General features: G+C 46.7%; 1 protein-coding gene across 11 annotated transcripts in view; it reads left to right on the top strand.

Annotated features, from left to right (window-relative positions):
* The window catches only part of Pcnt (pericentrin), a 93,284-nt gene that overhangs the window by 16,414 nt on the left and 63,282 nt on the right, over positions 1-13,588 (top strand). For 7 of the 11 annotated variants that reach the window (XM_029482458.1, XM_029482455.1, XM_029482463.1 and 4 more), the window contains exons 11-13: positions 2,723-3,177; positions 5,788-6,352; positions 7,881-8,090. In XM_029482458.1, coding sequence (XP_029338318.1) covers positions 2,723-3,177; positions 5,788-6,352; positions 7,881-8,090 — 1,230 coding nt within the window. The remainder of the gene's footprint in view (positions 1-2,722; positions 3,178-5,787; positions 6,353-7,880; positions 8,091-13,588) is intronic. The other 4 variants (XM_029482465.1, XM_029482462.1, XM_029482456.1 and 1 more) reach the window with 1 other exon arrangement.

The following is a 13,588-nucleotide window of genomic DNA, read 5'->3' as shown; positions in this document are numbered from 1 at the left end:
CTTCCTTATACAGCCAGTGCCGTTTAAGGAGTGTGAACTAGTTCCTGTCTTTTGCTGCTTGTATGGTAACTAAACCGTGGTCTCTTCATGCACGTGACCATGTCTGATCACATGTCTGATTTTTTTTTTTTTTAAGAAGAATTTTTTTCTTTTCTTTTTTTTTTTTTTTTTTTTTTTTTCACCAAGTTGTCTTTAGAATTAAGGATAAGATGGAACTAATAGAGCTTCGGGCAAAGCCTTTTGAGCCACCTTGCCCAAACCAGCATCTGTCCATTTGCAGGCAGTCTGTGGTCTGTGGCCCATGATCTGTCCCTACACTGTGGACTAAAGACAGAGTTTCCTAAATGATAGGTGCTTGTTTCCCAGGTCGCATGTTTATCTGGAGAATCAGTTCAAGAAACGAATGTGGCCGGGCATAGTGGTGCATGCCTTTAACCCTAGTCCTTGGGTGTCAGAGGCAGGCAGTCTTTGAGTTCCAGGCCAGCCTGGCCTACATAGAAAGTCCCAGGAGAGCCCCCTGACAGTGTGAGTTCATGTGTTCATTATTTCTCCATATTGTCAGAATTTTCTTCAGCATTTCTTATTGTGTGGCCCTTTTACACAAGTTTTTTTCTATTTAAAGTCTTTTTTCCATCTTTATTCTGTTTTTTGTTTTGTTTTAATTAAATTTTTTTCAATTCACTTTGCATCCTGGTCACAGACAGCCCCCTCCCTCTTCTCTTCCCAGTCCCACCCTTAGAGATTCCTCTCCCCTTCTCCTCAGAAAAGAGGAGACCCTCACCCCTACTTGGGTACCACCCCATCCATCCTGCAACATCTAGTGCCAGCAGGTCTAGGCACATCTTCACCCACTGAGGCCCAACCAGGCATTCCAGGTAGAGGAGAAGGGATCCAATGGCCGGGAACAGAGACCTAGACAGTTCCCACCCTGCTTGTCAGGGGACCCATGTGAAGACCAAGCTGCATACCTGTGACAAATATGTGGGTGGTCTAGCTAAAAAAAAAAAGAATAAATAAAATCCTGTGACTGAGATCACAGAGATGCTGAGGCGTTAGAGGCACTGTCTGCTCTCTGAGAACAAGGGGTCCCCTGTACCCACAAGGCTGCTCACAGTGGTCTGTGACTCCAGTTCCTAAGGAGCTGATGCCCTCTTCTGGCCCTCAGATGTGATAGGCTTTCATGTAGGGCATAGATATACATATAGGCAAACACCCACACACATAAAATAATTTTTAAGAATTTAAATACATGAAAACAATAAGATAAAGAATGAAAAAAATAAAAATTCAATATATTATAAAAAAGATACCACTTACCAAAATTAAATTAAGGTAAACTATTTAGTCAGCTGTATAACCCCTAAGGAAATAGAAACAGTCATTGAAAGTCTCCCAACCAAAAAAGAGCCCAGGGCCAGATGGTTTTAGTGCAGAATTCTACCAGACATTGAAAGAAGAGCTAATACCAATACTCTTCAAACTATTCCAAAAAATAGAAACAGAAGGAACACTGCTAAACTCGTTCTTTGAGGCCACAGTCACCCTGATACCTAAACCACAAAGACTCAACAAAGAGAATTCCAGACCAACATCCCTGATGCAAAAACACTCAATGGAATACTCACAAACCGAATCCAGGAACACCCTAAAAACATCGTCCACCATGATCAAGTAGGCTTCATCCCAGCTTTCTTCCTAATGTCCTTGCTGCAGTAATAGCCTGCAGTAAACATTTCTGTTGTTTTGGTTAAGATTTAAAGTTATTGTTCAAACCCTGTTTTGATGGTTTCATCATCTGTGCCATCTTGGGTTGTCTGAAATGGATTATCTCTTTAGGGTTAGCATGGGTCACAGTTTCTGTTTGTTTGTTTGTTTGCTTTGCTTTGCTTTGCTTTGTTTTGTTTGTTTTACATTCTCTAGCGTTATATTAAATCTGGATATTGTTGGGCATAGCCTTCAAGAGTGGATGCTATAGGGCATTGAAATTTTGCTTTAGCAGGCAGTTATCTTGATGAACCCAGACTCCACGCTCCATCTCTGCTTTAGGGTGAATGCTCTGTTCAGTTCTTCTAGCTTTAGCCAGCTTGCTTTTGGAGCCTGTCCTACATTTGCATTAATTTGGGGTCAGCCTGAATTTGGGCCATGTCTGATGTTGTACTCAGCTTATAGGTCTCATACCAGGCACAGTTGGTCTGGCTAGATTTGTTTACCAGATGATGGCGCTCACTCCCCACTTCCGTTTTCGATGCTGATTATGCTTTTTACTGGCAAGTTTATTCTGTACTTTTTTTCTGTTTTGAAATTTTCGGTATCTGCCCATCTTTAGCTTTTTATCTTCCTGTTCAAGAGACCTTTAGAATTCCTTGGTTTATTATATAGATCAGGTGACTTAAACTTTCTCTCTTGGGTTTCTCCTCTTGTGGCTGTTGGGTGTGGTCTCCCCTTGAAAAAGACCTATAGGTCCATCTTTGCCCCAGTTGGGTGCGTGTGCGTGCATGTGTGTGTGTGTGTGTGTGCGTGTGCCTGTGCGCCTGCGACAGTTCCGGGTGTTGTTTGTGTGGAGGAAAGCACATTACTTTGTTTTAGAGTCTTACCATTCCCAACAGCACACAATGTATTCCCACTGCTGTATAGATGTCTTCGTGTTAGGGCTGCACTAGAGCCATTGCATCCGAATCAAGAGAATGTCTCTCCTCTTAAATAAAACCATGTTGTCTTACAGGTCCAGGACAGTCTGGTTGAAGACTGTCAGATGAAACTCAGTAAAGCCGAGGAGAAGATTCAGCAAATGAAAGAGGAGTTCCAAAAGAAGGAAGCCGAGTGGGAGCTTTCCCGGGAGGAACTAAAGAGAGAAGCTGAAGAGAGGTTAGCCTCCATGTTTCTGGAGCTGAGAGAAAAGGCTGAGTCTGAGAAACTGTCCATAATCAGCAGGTTTGAACATCGGGAGTCCAGCATGAGGCACCTGCAGGACCAGCAAGCCGCCCAGATCTTGGACCTGGAGAGATCTCTGATGGAGCAGCAGGGTCACCTGAGGCAGCTGGAACAAGAACTCACTCGAGACGACCTGCCTTGCAGCCAGTGTGGCCAGGAGCCCGCCATGGCCCAGGAGGAGAAGGATGGTGTGCCCCTCCGAGAGAAGGAGGACTGTGCCCTGCAGCTGCTGATGGCCCAGAACAGGTGGGTGAGGTTGTGGGACGGTGGCTGTGGTGTGGAGCCACCTGCCCAAGGTGCTGGCAGAGCTTGGTTGGGGAGGAATTGTGGAAGGAGGTAGCAGAAGGTATGATAGACCGCATTTGTACAGCCGTGTGCTCTGTGATGGGCTTGCTGGGAGTAGCATTGTCCTATGCCCCGTGGAGCCTGAGTCCCTTGCATGAAGCTGAGTTTGCATGTGTCCTGAGCATCCACATTCTTGCTTGCTTGTTTTTGAGAAGAGGTCCCTTTTGTCACTAAGCTGATTTAAAGATACACTGTACTCCCCTAGTCTCAGCTTCCTAAATGCTGTAGCTGTAGGTACATCTAACTTTTGTTTTGAGACAGACAAAAGTTCTCTATAGGTTTTGATGGCCGCATACTGTGTGTATAGCCCAGGCCGGCCTCTTAACTCCTAACCCTCTGCCTAAGTCTCCTGCATGCTGTGATTATAGACATAGACACTATACCCAGTTATGCCTTTGTTCCGTGTGTGCATGTTTTAATATTTTAGTGACAATATATTTTTTATAATAAATTGAATTTAATTTTTCATTCCTCATCTTTTTTATGTATTTAAGATCTTAAAAATTATTTTATGTGTATGGGTGTTTTGCCTATATGTATGTCTATGCCCTTCATGCATGTCTGTCACCTCTGAGGGCCAGAAGAGGGCATCAGCTCCTCAGGAACTGGAGTCACAGACCACTGGGAGCTGCCCTGTGGGCGCAGGGGTGCAGCAGCCTGTGGCTGTAATGTCTCAGCATCTCTCCACACACTGAAAAGTGACAGGATTTTTTTTTTTTCCTTAAGCCAAGGTCTCACTCTAATTCTCTAGTACTAGATGTCCTGGAACTCACTCTGTAGACCAGGCTAGCCTTGATTCCATAGAAATCCACCTGCCTCTGCCTCCCGAGTGCTGGGATTAAAGGCGTGAGCCACCACTGCCTGGCATTCAGTAACAGAATCTTAAAGCTCCCTAACAAGGTCTTATGTCTTAGTCAGGGTTTCTATTCTTGCACAAACATCATGACCAAGAAGCAGTTGGGGAGGAAAGGGTTTATTCAGCTTACACGTCCACATTGCTGTTCATCACCAAAGGAAGTCAGAACTGGAACTCAAGCAGGTCAGGAAGCAGGAGCTGATGCAGAGGCCATGGAGGGATGTTCTTTACTGGCTTGCCTCCCCTGGCTTGCTCAGCCTGCTCTCTTATAGAACCCAAGACTACCAGCCACAAGGGGACCTCCCCTCTTGATCACTAGTTGAGAAAATGCCTTACAGCTGGAGCTCGTGGAGGCATCTCCCCAACTGAAGCTTCTTTCTCTGTGATAACTCCAGCTGTGTCAAGTTGACACAAAACTAGCCAGTACATCTTATGTGGACATGTCCTTCATTGGGATGAACGTTTTGTGGGTCTTTTCAACTTAAGCATATTGTTTTAAAAAAATAAACATTTTCTTCTAAATCTCATACTTCCTTGAAGTTATAGACTTAGGGCATAGTGAGATTATTTTCCTCCTTTGTTGCCAACTCTTTTGCAGTTCATAATCCTTAGGCTGTAGAGGCTGAGGTATAATTCCCAAGGGACTGCTAAATCTGCTGGTGGCTTGGCCCCACTTGCTTCTCCATCTTCCCCAGCTTTTCGGCACCAACTGGGGATGCTAGGGAGTTCCCTGGGTTTGAGATTGAGTTCAGATACAGACCCGTTACTGTCTGGGCCAGATAGCCAACTCCCCAGGACCTTGGAGTTCCTGGCTCACAGAAAGCCTACAGCAAAGTCGTCTGTGTCTGAGTTGCAAGGCTCTTGGGACTAGGAGATGCCTCAGTGGGTAAGAGAGCTTGTGGTCAAAGCATTGAGGACCTGAGCTTGAATCCTTGGCTCGGGTAAAAGCTGGGCATGGCTGCACACACCTGTAACTCATTGCTTTGGAGTGGAGACTGAAAGACTCCCAGAGGCTCACTGCTCAGCCATCCTATCTAAAACAGAGTTTCAGTTTCAAGGGAAAGAGACAGAGATCAATAAAGAAAGATACTCATTGCCCTGCTCCGGCCTCTACATGTGTGCACACACAAACATAGACACACACAGGTTCTCAAGTCAGAACTCATGTGTATGTAAACGTGACACACTTCCCGTGGAAATTAACTTCTGCCAGGGACCTTGGTTAGTCACAGTTGCACAGTGGGGTTCAACTGCTCTTATTTAAATTAAGCCTTCTTTTTTCTTTTGGCTTGCTGTTAACCCCCTTAGGTAATTTTTCCCTGTCACGGCACAGAGGATTCTGGAGTAAAATGCTGTCACAACTTAGCTGTTGAGCCAGCCATTTGAGGTCCTTCCTGTAGGGATGTATGTACAATTTCCCTACGGGTGCTGTGTCTTCTTTGTATTTTTAAGAGTTGGGGACTCTGTGGCTTTTACAGTTTCTTGCCCTGGCGTTACTCAGGCTTCATGTGGCCCCTGAGTTTTTCTGAGGGAAGGTTCAAATCCAGGATTGAGGCAGCAGCTCCCTGTGGGAAGTGTATCTCGGGGCTCAGAGGGGCTAAGTTTGGTGTGGCCATGTGCCCTATTGTCTGTGTTCTCCTTGAGTGTTGTCTCAGGTTTTTGGAAGAGCGGAAAGAGATCATGGAGAAGTTTGCCAAGGAGCAAGATGCCTTTCTTCGAGATGCTCAGGAGAAGCACAGCCACGAGCTGCAGCTCCTCCAGCAGGGACACCAGCAGCAGCTCCTGGCTCTGAGGATGGAGCTTGAAACCAAGCACCGCTCTGAGCTCACGGAGCAGCTCGCCTCCTTGGAGAGCAGGCAGCAGGCGCTCCTTGAGACTCACGTGGCCGAGCTGCAGGTAAAACACAATGCCGAAATTAGCGCCTTGGAAAAGAGACACCTCTCCAACCTGGATGAGTTAGAGTCCTGTTACGTGGCCGACGTTCAGACTATTCGGGATGAGCACAAACAGGCTTTGGAGCTCTTGCGAGCGGAGCTGGAGGAACAGCTACAGAAAAAGGAGTCTTGTCACAGAGAGATGTTGACACAGGAGTTGGAAAAACTGAAACTCCAACATGCTGAAGAGCTTCAGTCCGTAAGAGATAGCCTGAGAATGGAAATGAGTGCCCAGGACATAGAGAACGGGAAAGGGCCAGCCGCTGACTTGCAAGGAGCACACCAGGTAAGATGCCAGGGCCCCGTGCATGTTAGATGTGTCTGGGCATTTGTGGATATACACCTGCGTGTCTTGGTTCCACATCTAACTGTGTATTCATGTACCTGTGTCTCTTGTCCTGTGTGTGCCTCTTTGTGTATATGTGTACAACTCTGTGTTGGCACATACCCATGTGTGTGAATATGTCCATGCCCATGTGTATGTGTTTGTCTGTGTCCCTGTGTGGTGTGTTCATTTATGTGTATCTGAGCCTCACAGATGATATGGTAACAGTCAGGTTTGTTCAGGGCTCAGGTCACATTTGTACTGATTGCATGGAGAGCTTTCAGGAGTTCCCTGAAGCCAACCCGAGCCCTCCTGTAAGTCTTAGTTCTGAGACCATACACAGTAGATGGATCTGATTTCTCTGTTGTACATGCAAAGCCTCGGTTCTCTTCCTATTGCAATTTCCTGAGATTAATTTTTATATGAAGAGGGAATTTCTGGCAAACTGGCGGGTGCCCTATGTCTGCTCGCAGGACTCGGGAGCCTGTGATCATGAATAAGCTATATCTATAAAACCATCTAGTGTGCTTTGTACAGCCTTTGACCTTAGATGGTGGCTTCTGTCTTCTTGAAATGGATTAGGCTGTTGTGTGGTAATGCACGGAGCAATGGAGAATGCTTACTGTAATCGGTGCATCCGTCCTAGTGTCTAGAATGGCCCAGAGATCTGATCCATTCTCTCTCTCTGGACTGGTTTGGAGAACGTTTGAGACTGCAGACTCAGACCAGTCCTCTGGAGCTGCAGCCTTGGTCTTGGTAGACTTCTGTTTGCATTCAACACAAACCAGTACAGTTAAGGGACTGGACCTTGTTCCCAGTCCACAGACTGAACCTGGAGGTCATCTTGATTCATTTGTTTTAAAGGAAATCAAGTTCTGGGCTGCGGTGATGCTTCAGCCCTTGCTGCTCTTCCAGAGGATCCAAGTTCAGCTTCCAACACTCATGTCAGGCAGCTCAGCCTGGAACTCCAGGTCCAGGGGACTCAGCGCCTCTGGCCTCTGTGGACAGCTGTTGTCATATATATCCCCGTACCCACATACAGACAACACATAACATACACAATGAAAAAATAATAGAAATAGAAATAGCTGGCCATGGTGGCACACACCTTTAATCCCAGCACTCAGGAAGCAGAGGCAGGCTGATCTCTGTGACTTCTAGGCCAGCCTGGTCTATGGAGAGAGTCCTGAACAGCCAGGGCTACACAGAAAACCCCGTCTCTGGACAAAACAAAACAAAGTAAGAACTACAACAGCAAGAAAAAATACATCTTAAAATAAAATAAAATTCTAAGAGAATATTTTAAAAGCAGACACATACAGATCACACACAAATTCCTTTTTAAACCATAGCCAAGCTTTATTGGTGGCAAAATTTAATTACAGGAAGCATTTGGAATCTTGGCTACTTGCATGTATTATACTCCTCGGGATGGGGAAATCTAGGATGTGTACACCCTTGGCTTGACCCCGTGGGAACTCTGTCTCAGCAGCAAGACCCGGCCATGGCTCTGCACAATGAAGGGCACCTGCTGGCGGAGGATGGCGATGCAGTCTTGGGTAGTGTGGACGCCGAGGGCCTGCTGCACCAAGCTGGACCTCAGGAGCTGGGAGATGCACACACAGCTGAAATGCAGAAGTCACAAGCAGAGTTGGCCAAACCTCAGGAGCTGCAGGCATCGCAAGACCAGGTTGCACAGGTAAGTACTGCCTGGACAGTCAGTCCCTCACGGTAGCACTTGGGGTGATGTTGTACTCTCTAGGGCAAGCAGTTGATGAGCACAGCGGAGCCACTGGTCGAGGGTGCTAGGGTCTGCTCTTGAGCCCACACCATCTTTTCTTTTCTTTTCTCTTCTCTTCTCTTCTCTTCTCTTCTCTTCTCTTTTCTTTTCTTTTCTTTTCTTTTCTCATAACTTACATCCGGACCACAGTTTCCCCTCACTCATCCCAGTGAAGAAAAAGAAGAGCAGGTTTCCCAGGGAGATCGATGGCCTAACAAGTGACAATAAGACTGGGCACAAACTCCCATATATCAAAACTGAACGAATCCACCCGGTACAAGGAAAAGGTCCCGAGCAACAGCAACACAGTCAGAGACACCTCCATTCCCACTATCGGGAGTCGCACAGGAACACAAGCTACACAACCATAAGGTAGATGCAGAGGACCCAGCTCAGCCCCGTACAGGGTCCGTGTTGGTCACTTCAGTCCCTGCGAGCCCTGCTTGGTTGATTCTGTGGGCCAAATCACTCAGTCTTACTATTGAACTTGAGTCTCTCACTTGACTCTGGAGCTCACTGTTTCACTAGTCTAGATGGCCAGGTTGCCCGAGGAGTCGTTTCTGTCTCTGCATACTGGGATTATGGGTAAGCACTTACGTGGTACTGGGGTTTTGAACTCTTTTTTTTCCCCCCTTTGAGACAGGGTGGGTTTCTCTGTCTAGCCCTGGCTGTCCTGGAACTCATTTTGTAGACCAGGCTGACCTCGAACTCAGAAATCTGCCTCCCGAGTGCTGGGATTGAAGGCGAGCGCCACCACCGCCCGGCTTTGAACTCTTGTCCTTATACCTAGGGCGAGTACTCTAACTCTACTTGCTGAGCCATCTCCCCTGTCTCAAAGCAGGGTTTAATAAGTGCCTGCTCACAACAACAGACACAGTGGGCGTCAGGTGAACCTGCTGATTCCACGTGGGAAGATGCCCCTGCAGAGGCCACGATGGAGCGAGCCGCTGTGTGTGGCTGTGACTATCCACACAGTACGACGGAACACACTTGGAAGTCTGTACTACACACAGTATGGCTTCTTCAGAATACATCTTAAATGGCTTCTCCTATCACATGGCGATTTTGAGATAACTAACGTAGCAATAGGAGCCCTTTAACTTGGGAAGCTTTCAGAGGGACCTAGCTGGGGTCCATGTGACCCGTGTGGCCTCTTTCTACATCTGGGCAAAAGATTGTTCTTTGCCATGGTCTCCCAGTCCAATCCTGCCTGCTGGGCCATAGGCACATGAACACACACATGTATACACAGTACATACGTTTTTATATACACATATACATAGAACACAGTATATGCACATATTCTCCATTCTGTACCTGTAGGCTAACCCCCCCTTCCCCCCAGTCACCTGAGGACCCCTGAAGCTCACCTGCCTGGGTGTTCTTAGATTAGAAAGACTGTAGTTTCACAATCATCTGGGGCTGGAAAGAGCCGAGTCTGATCGCCTCAGAAGTAACTAGGTGTTTCTGTGAAACATAAGCAGTTTGTTGAGATGATTTGTGTTTATAAACACCATCTTTTGAGATGCTTTTTGAAACCAAGGGTGTCACTAGACAGATGTTTCAGTGGTTAGAGACACCTAGGGCTGCACAGAGAAAACCATCTTAAAAAGAACAAATAAAAATTATTTCTACACGTGTGTGTAAGATTGTTTGGGTGCAGAGGTCAGAGGACAAATTCCAGAAGTGTGCACTCTCCTTCCTCCCTGTGGGTTTCAAGGATTGTCTGTATGACGAGCGCCTTTGCCCGCTGAGCCATTCTGTGAGCCTTGTGTTAATGTGGGGTGTTGGGTGGGGGCGGCGAAGGGAGAGTGTGGACTTCAGTATACACAAAATTGAACAGTTCAGTAAGCCTTACTCCTCTGTACCGCAGACTGCATGCCAGCGTTGGCACATCAGTGGCCTTGGAGTAACTTCTCCATGACCCCCACTGCCGTGGCACAGCAACAGGTCACCCTTCATCTCATCCCGTTTCCGGCTCACACTTCTGCCTCTTTCTGGCTGTGGTTGTGTGAGTTAGGGTCTGCACAGGGAGGGCCTCGTGTGCACTGAGTGTTTTAACTCTCATTCCTGCGCCGGTCAGCCTTTTACCTTTTGCCCTGGGTTCGTGTGGGCAGTTCTGTAAGCATGGCCAGTCTTGTCAGACTTGCCTTGGCTTTGAGACATTTCATTTCCTCCAGTGTCTTCTCAGAGTGTTCCCCGGGATGCCAGGGCTGGCGTCCCAAAATAGCAGGGACGCACTGTCCTTGCTGCCTCCCAGACTCTGCCGAGCCACAAATATCTTGCACCTGTCTGCAGAGCCAAGCCTCTTCTCAGCAGGCTCATTTAATGGAACACTCATGGTCGGGCGGGGCCTTTTCAGGATGACCGCCCTTTGGAGTTTGGTTGCACAAAACATTCTCTGACTTCGTAAGCTGGGTCATTTTTTCCCCTATAGAAGGGCGTGACCCATGAAGAAGTCTACCTGGCTATTGACCCTGATCAAGAAGCGTGGTCCAGAAGTAGCTACAGAGCGACCAGTGCTGATTGTCCAGGGCTGTTCCGTATGTTCTTATATAAAAACCTGTTCGCAGGCTAACCCTTGAAAGTGGTAAGAGACTGTAGTTCGCTTTCTGTAGTGTGAACGTCTGTATTTTACTACTGACAATGCTCATCTTCACTCTTAAGCGGTGGCCTTTGTGTGCTGTCTCCCCAGACATGGTTGGTCTGTTTTCTAAAAACATTTGCAATAGTTTTCGTGTATTTTTGTGGATGTTTAGAGAAAACTAAGAGTATAGTTTTAAAAAATTTCTTGAAATATGTATTTTTATTTTTTATTTATGTGTGCACACACTCGAGTGTGTGTGTGTGTGTGTTTGTGTTCCCAGAAGAGGGTGTTGGATCCTCAGGAACTGGAGTTAGTTGCTTGATGGGAGCTGGGAACCAACCGTAGGTCCTCTGGAAGTTCAGCAAGCACTCTAACTGGTGATCCGACTCTCCTGCCCCTAAAGTGCCATTTTTTTAAATATTGGCCATACCTGGTCACATCAGCTTTGTGACTGTCGTGAAACCTTGTGAGATTTCAGCCACAGACCTGCGGAAGTGCCTCATCCATTCTTGAACATGTCGAATGCTTCTGGTTTATTTATCCTGCTGAAGGCTTCCCTAGGACAGACCAGTGTGTTCTGCCTGCTGGCTCTGCTGCCTGGTGGGAGGTTGGGCTGCCTGCTTTCTGCTTGCCTCCCATGAAATACATATGTCCTTGTAGACACACACGTTGTTATGTGTTTTTGTCAACTGCCTTAAAGTCCTTCCTGGGATAGAGGGAGAGTGAAGACTACAGAGCTGTGTGTCCAGTCTCAGGTCCTGCAGCTCTGCTCTAAGGCAGAGGGCCCAATGTCAGCCTGTTTAGCTCTGGGTTCAGCGGGGGTCCCTGCTCCATAACTGGCCATTCCTAATGAGATCCTACATGAAACCACTCTGTTGTCTTCCTTCACAGTCAGTGGCAAGAACAGAGAGCCAACAGCCAAGTACAGGTGGAGAGTTTGGTAGGCTCTCCTGGTCTACTGCAGAAGAAATCTAAAACTAACTTTGAAAAAATATCATTTTTTTTTCCGTTTTGAAGGCTTAGTTTTATTCACATTGTATTTATCTGTCTATATAAATATGTAAATACAACCTGCTTAGTCTGTATAATGTCTCTCTCCCTCTCTCTCTCTGTCTCTCTGTCTCTCTGTCTCTCTCTCTCTCTCTCACACACACACACACACACACACACACACACATCTTTATCTGCTAAGCATTCTCCACATTTTGTACTTGACTGGCTTTATAGTGTGTATAAATGCCTTTCCATACAATTGGTCTGTAGTGATTCAGTGCATCACAACTCTCTTCTCGCTACCATGCAGGGCTTGAACTCACTAGTAACACGGCAGGGTCCTTGTGCCGGTATGTGTATGCCACATAAGTTGTTGAGCACAACAGCACATTGTCATGTCCATATCTCTTGCTCTTGCTGAACTCTGGGCACTGGGACTGTGATGGTTTGTATATGCTCTGCCGAGGGAGTGGCACTATTAGGAGGTGTGGCCTTGTTGGAGTAGGTGTGTCACTGTGGGCTTAAGACCCTCCCCCTGGCTTCCTGGAGGTCAAGTCTTCCACTAGCAGCCTTCAGATGTAGATTAGAACTCTCAGCTTCTTCTGCACCATGTTTGCCAGGATGCTGCCATGCTTCTGCCTTGATGATAGTGGACAACCCTTTGAACCTGTAAGCCTGCTCCAATTAAATGTTGTCCTTATAAGAGCTGCCTTGGTCATGGTGTCTGTTCACAGCAGTACAACCCTAACTAAGACAGAAGCTGGCACCAGGGACTGGGGTTTTGCTGTGCTAGGCCTGACCACGCTTTGGTTTGGAAGAATGGTTTTGGGACTTTGGATTTGGAAAGCCATGGAATGCTTTAAATGGGGCTTAATGATCCATCCCAGTAGGAATATGGAAGAGTTTGTTACTGAGAGTGATTCAAATTGTGCGGACCTGGCCCAAGAGGTTTCAGAGAAGAATTTCTGTGTGTGGCATAGAGACTGTTTTTTGTGGTATTTTGGTGGAGAATGTAGCTGCTTTTTGCCCTTGTCAAAAAAATCTCCTGAAGCTAAGGTAAAGAGATTTATGTTAATTACATTGACAAAGGAAGTCTCAAAAAAGCCCAGCAGGTGGGTATGCTAAACCAGTCTCTTGGCCACCTGAGGATTTTAATAGGGGTTACAAGGTAAGGTTTTAGTTTTTGCGGTTGAGTTGCCATTGTTTGTGAACTCTGTGTGAATGGAACTCTGTGTGGAGTTTCCCTTCACATGGTGGTTCCACTGGGTTCAAGAGAGAAAGGTCCGGGCAAAGCCAGGGTTTGCCAGATGTGCAGCCTCTGGTTAGGTCTCTCTCACAAAGAACATTTTGAACAAGCATAGTAAGCTTAGAAAGGAAAAATATAGAAAATGTGTTTCAAGTTCTAAAGGGGCACCAGGGAGTGAAATGGAGCTGAATCCTGTGTTCTAGGAGATAACAGATTAAGAGAGTGGGACTTTGGGGCAAGATCCTACCCACTTTTAACCCCAGGAGATAAGGCCAGATCTCCGAGTTCAAGGCCAACCTGAGACAGAAGAGCTAGTGGTACATGAAGATAAGCTTCAGTCCAGGTGTGGTGGTGTACACCTTTAATCTCAGGAGAGTCAACCTGAGCTAGAATAACTAAGACAAAAGTCCGTGGGAATTTTGTGATTTCCAAAATCCCATGGCTATTAAATGCTAGTGCCGCTATCTGCACTATATAGTCTGTTGGGGTGATTGATGGGATCAGGACAATTGATGGCAGTAACAGGTCAGAGGGGCGTAGTCCTAACTATGGAGCCCTCAGTTGTGTGAGAAGTGGACTGATGTGGTAACT

This window comes from Mus caroli, chromosome 10, assembly GCF_900094665.2.
Source record: "Mus caroli chromosome 10, CAROLI_EIJ_v1.1, whole genome shotgun sequence".
Classification (NCBI taxonomy): Eukaryota; Metazoa; Chordata; class Mammalia; order Rodentia; family Muridae; genus Mus; species Mus caroli.
Note: the sequence above shows the minus strand (reverse complement) of the source record. Positions and strands in the feature narration are given on the sequence as shown.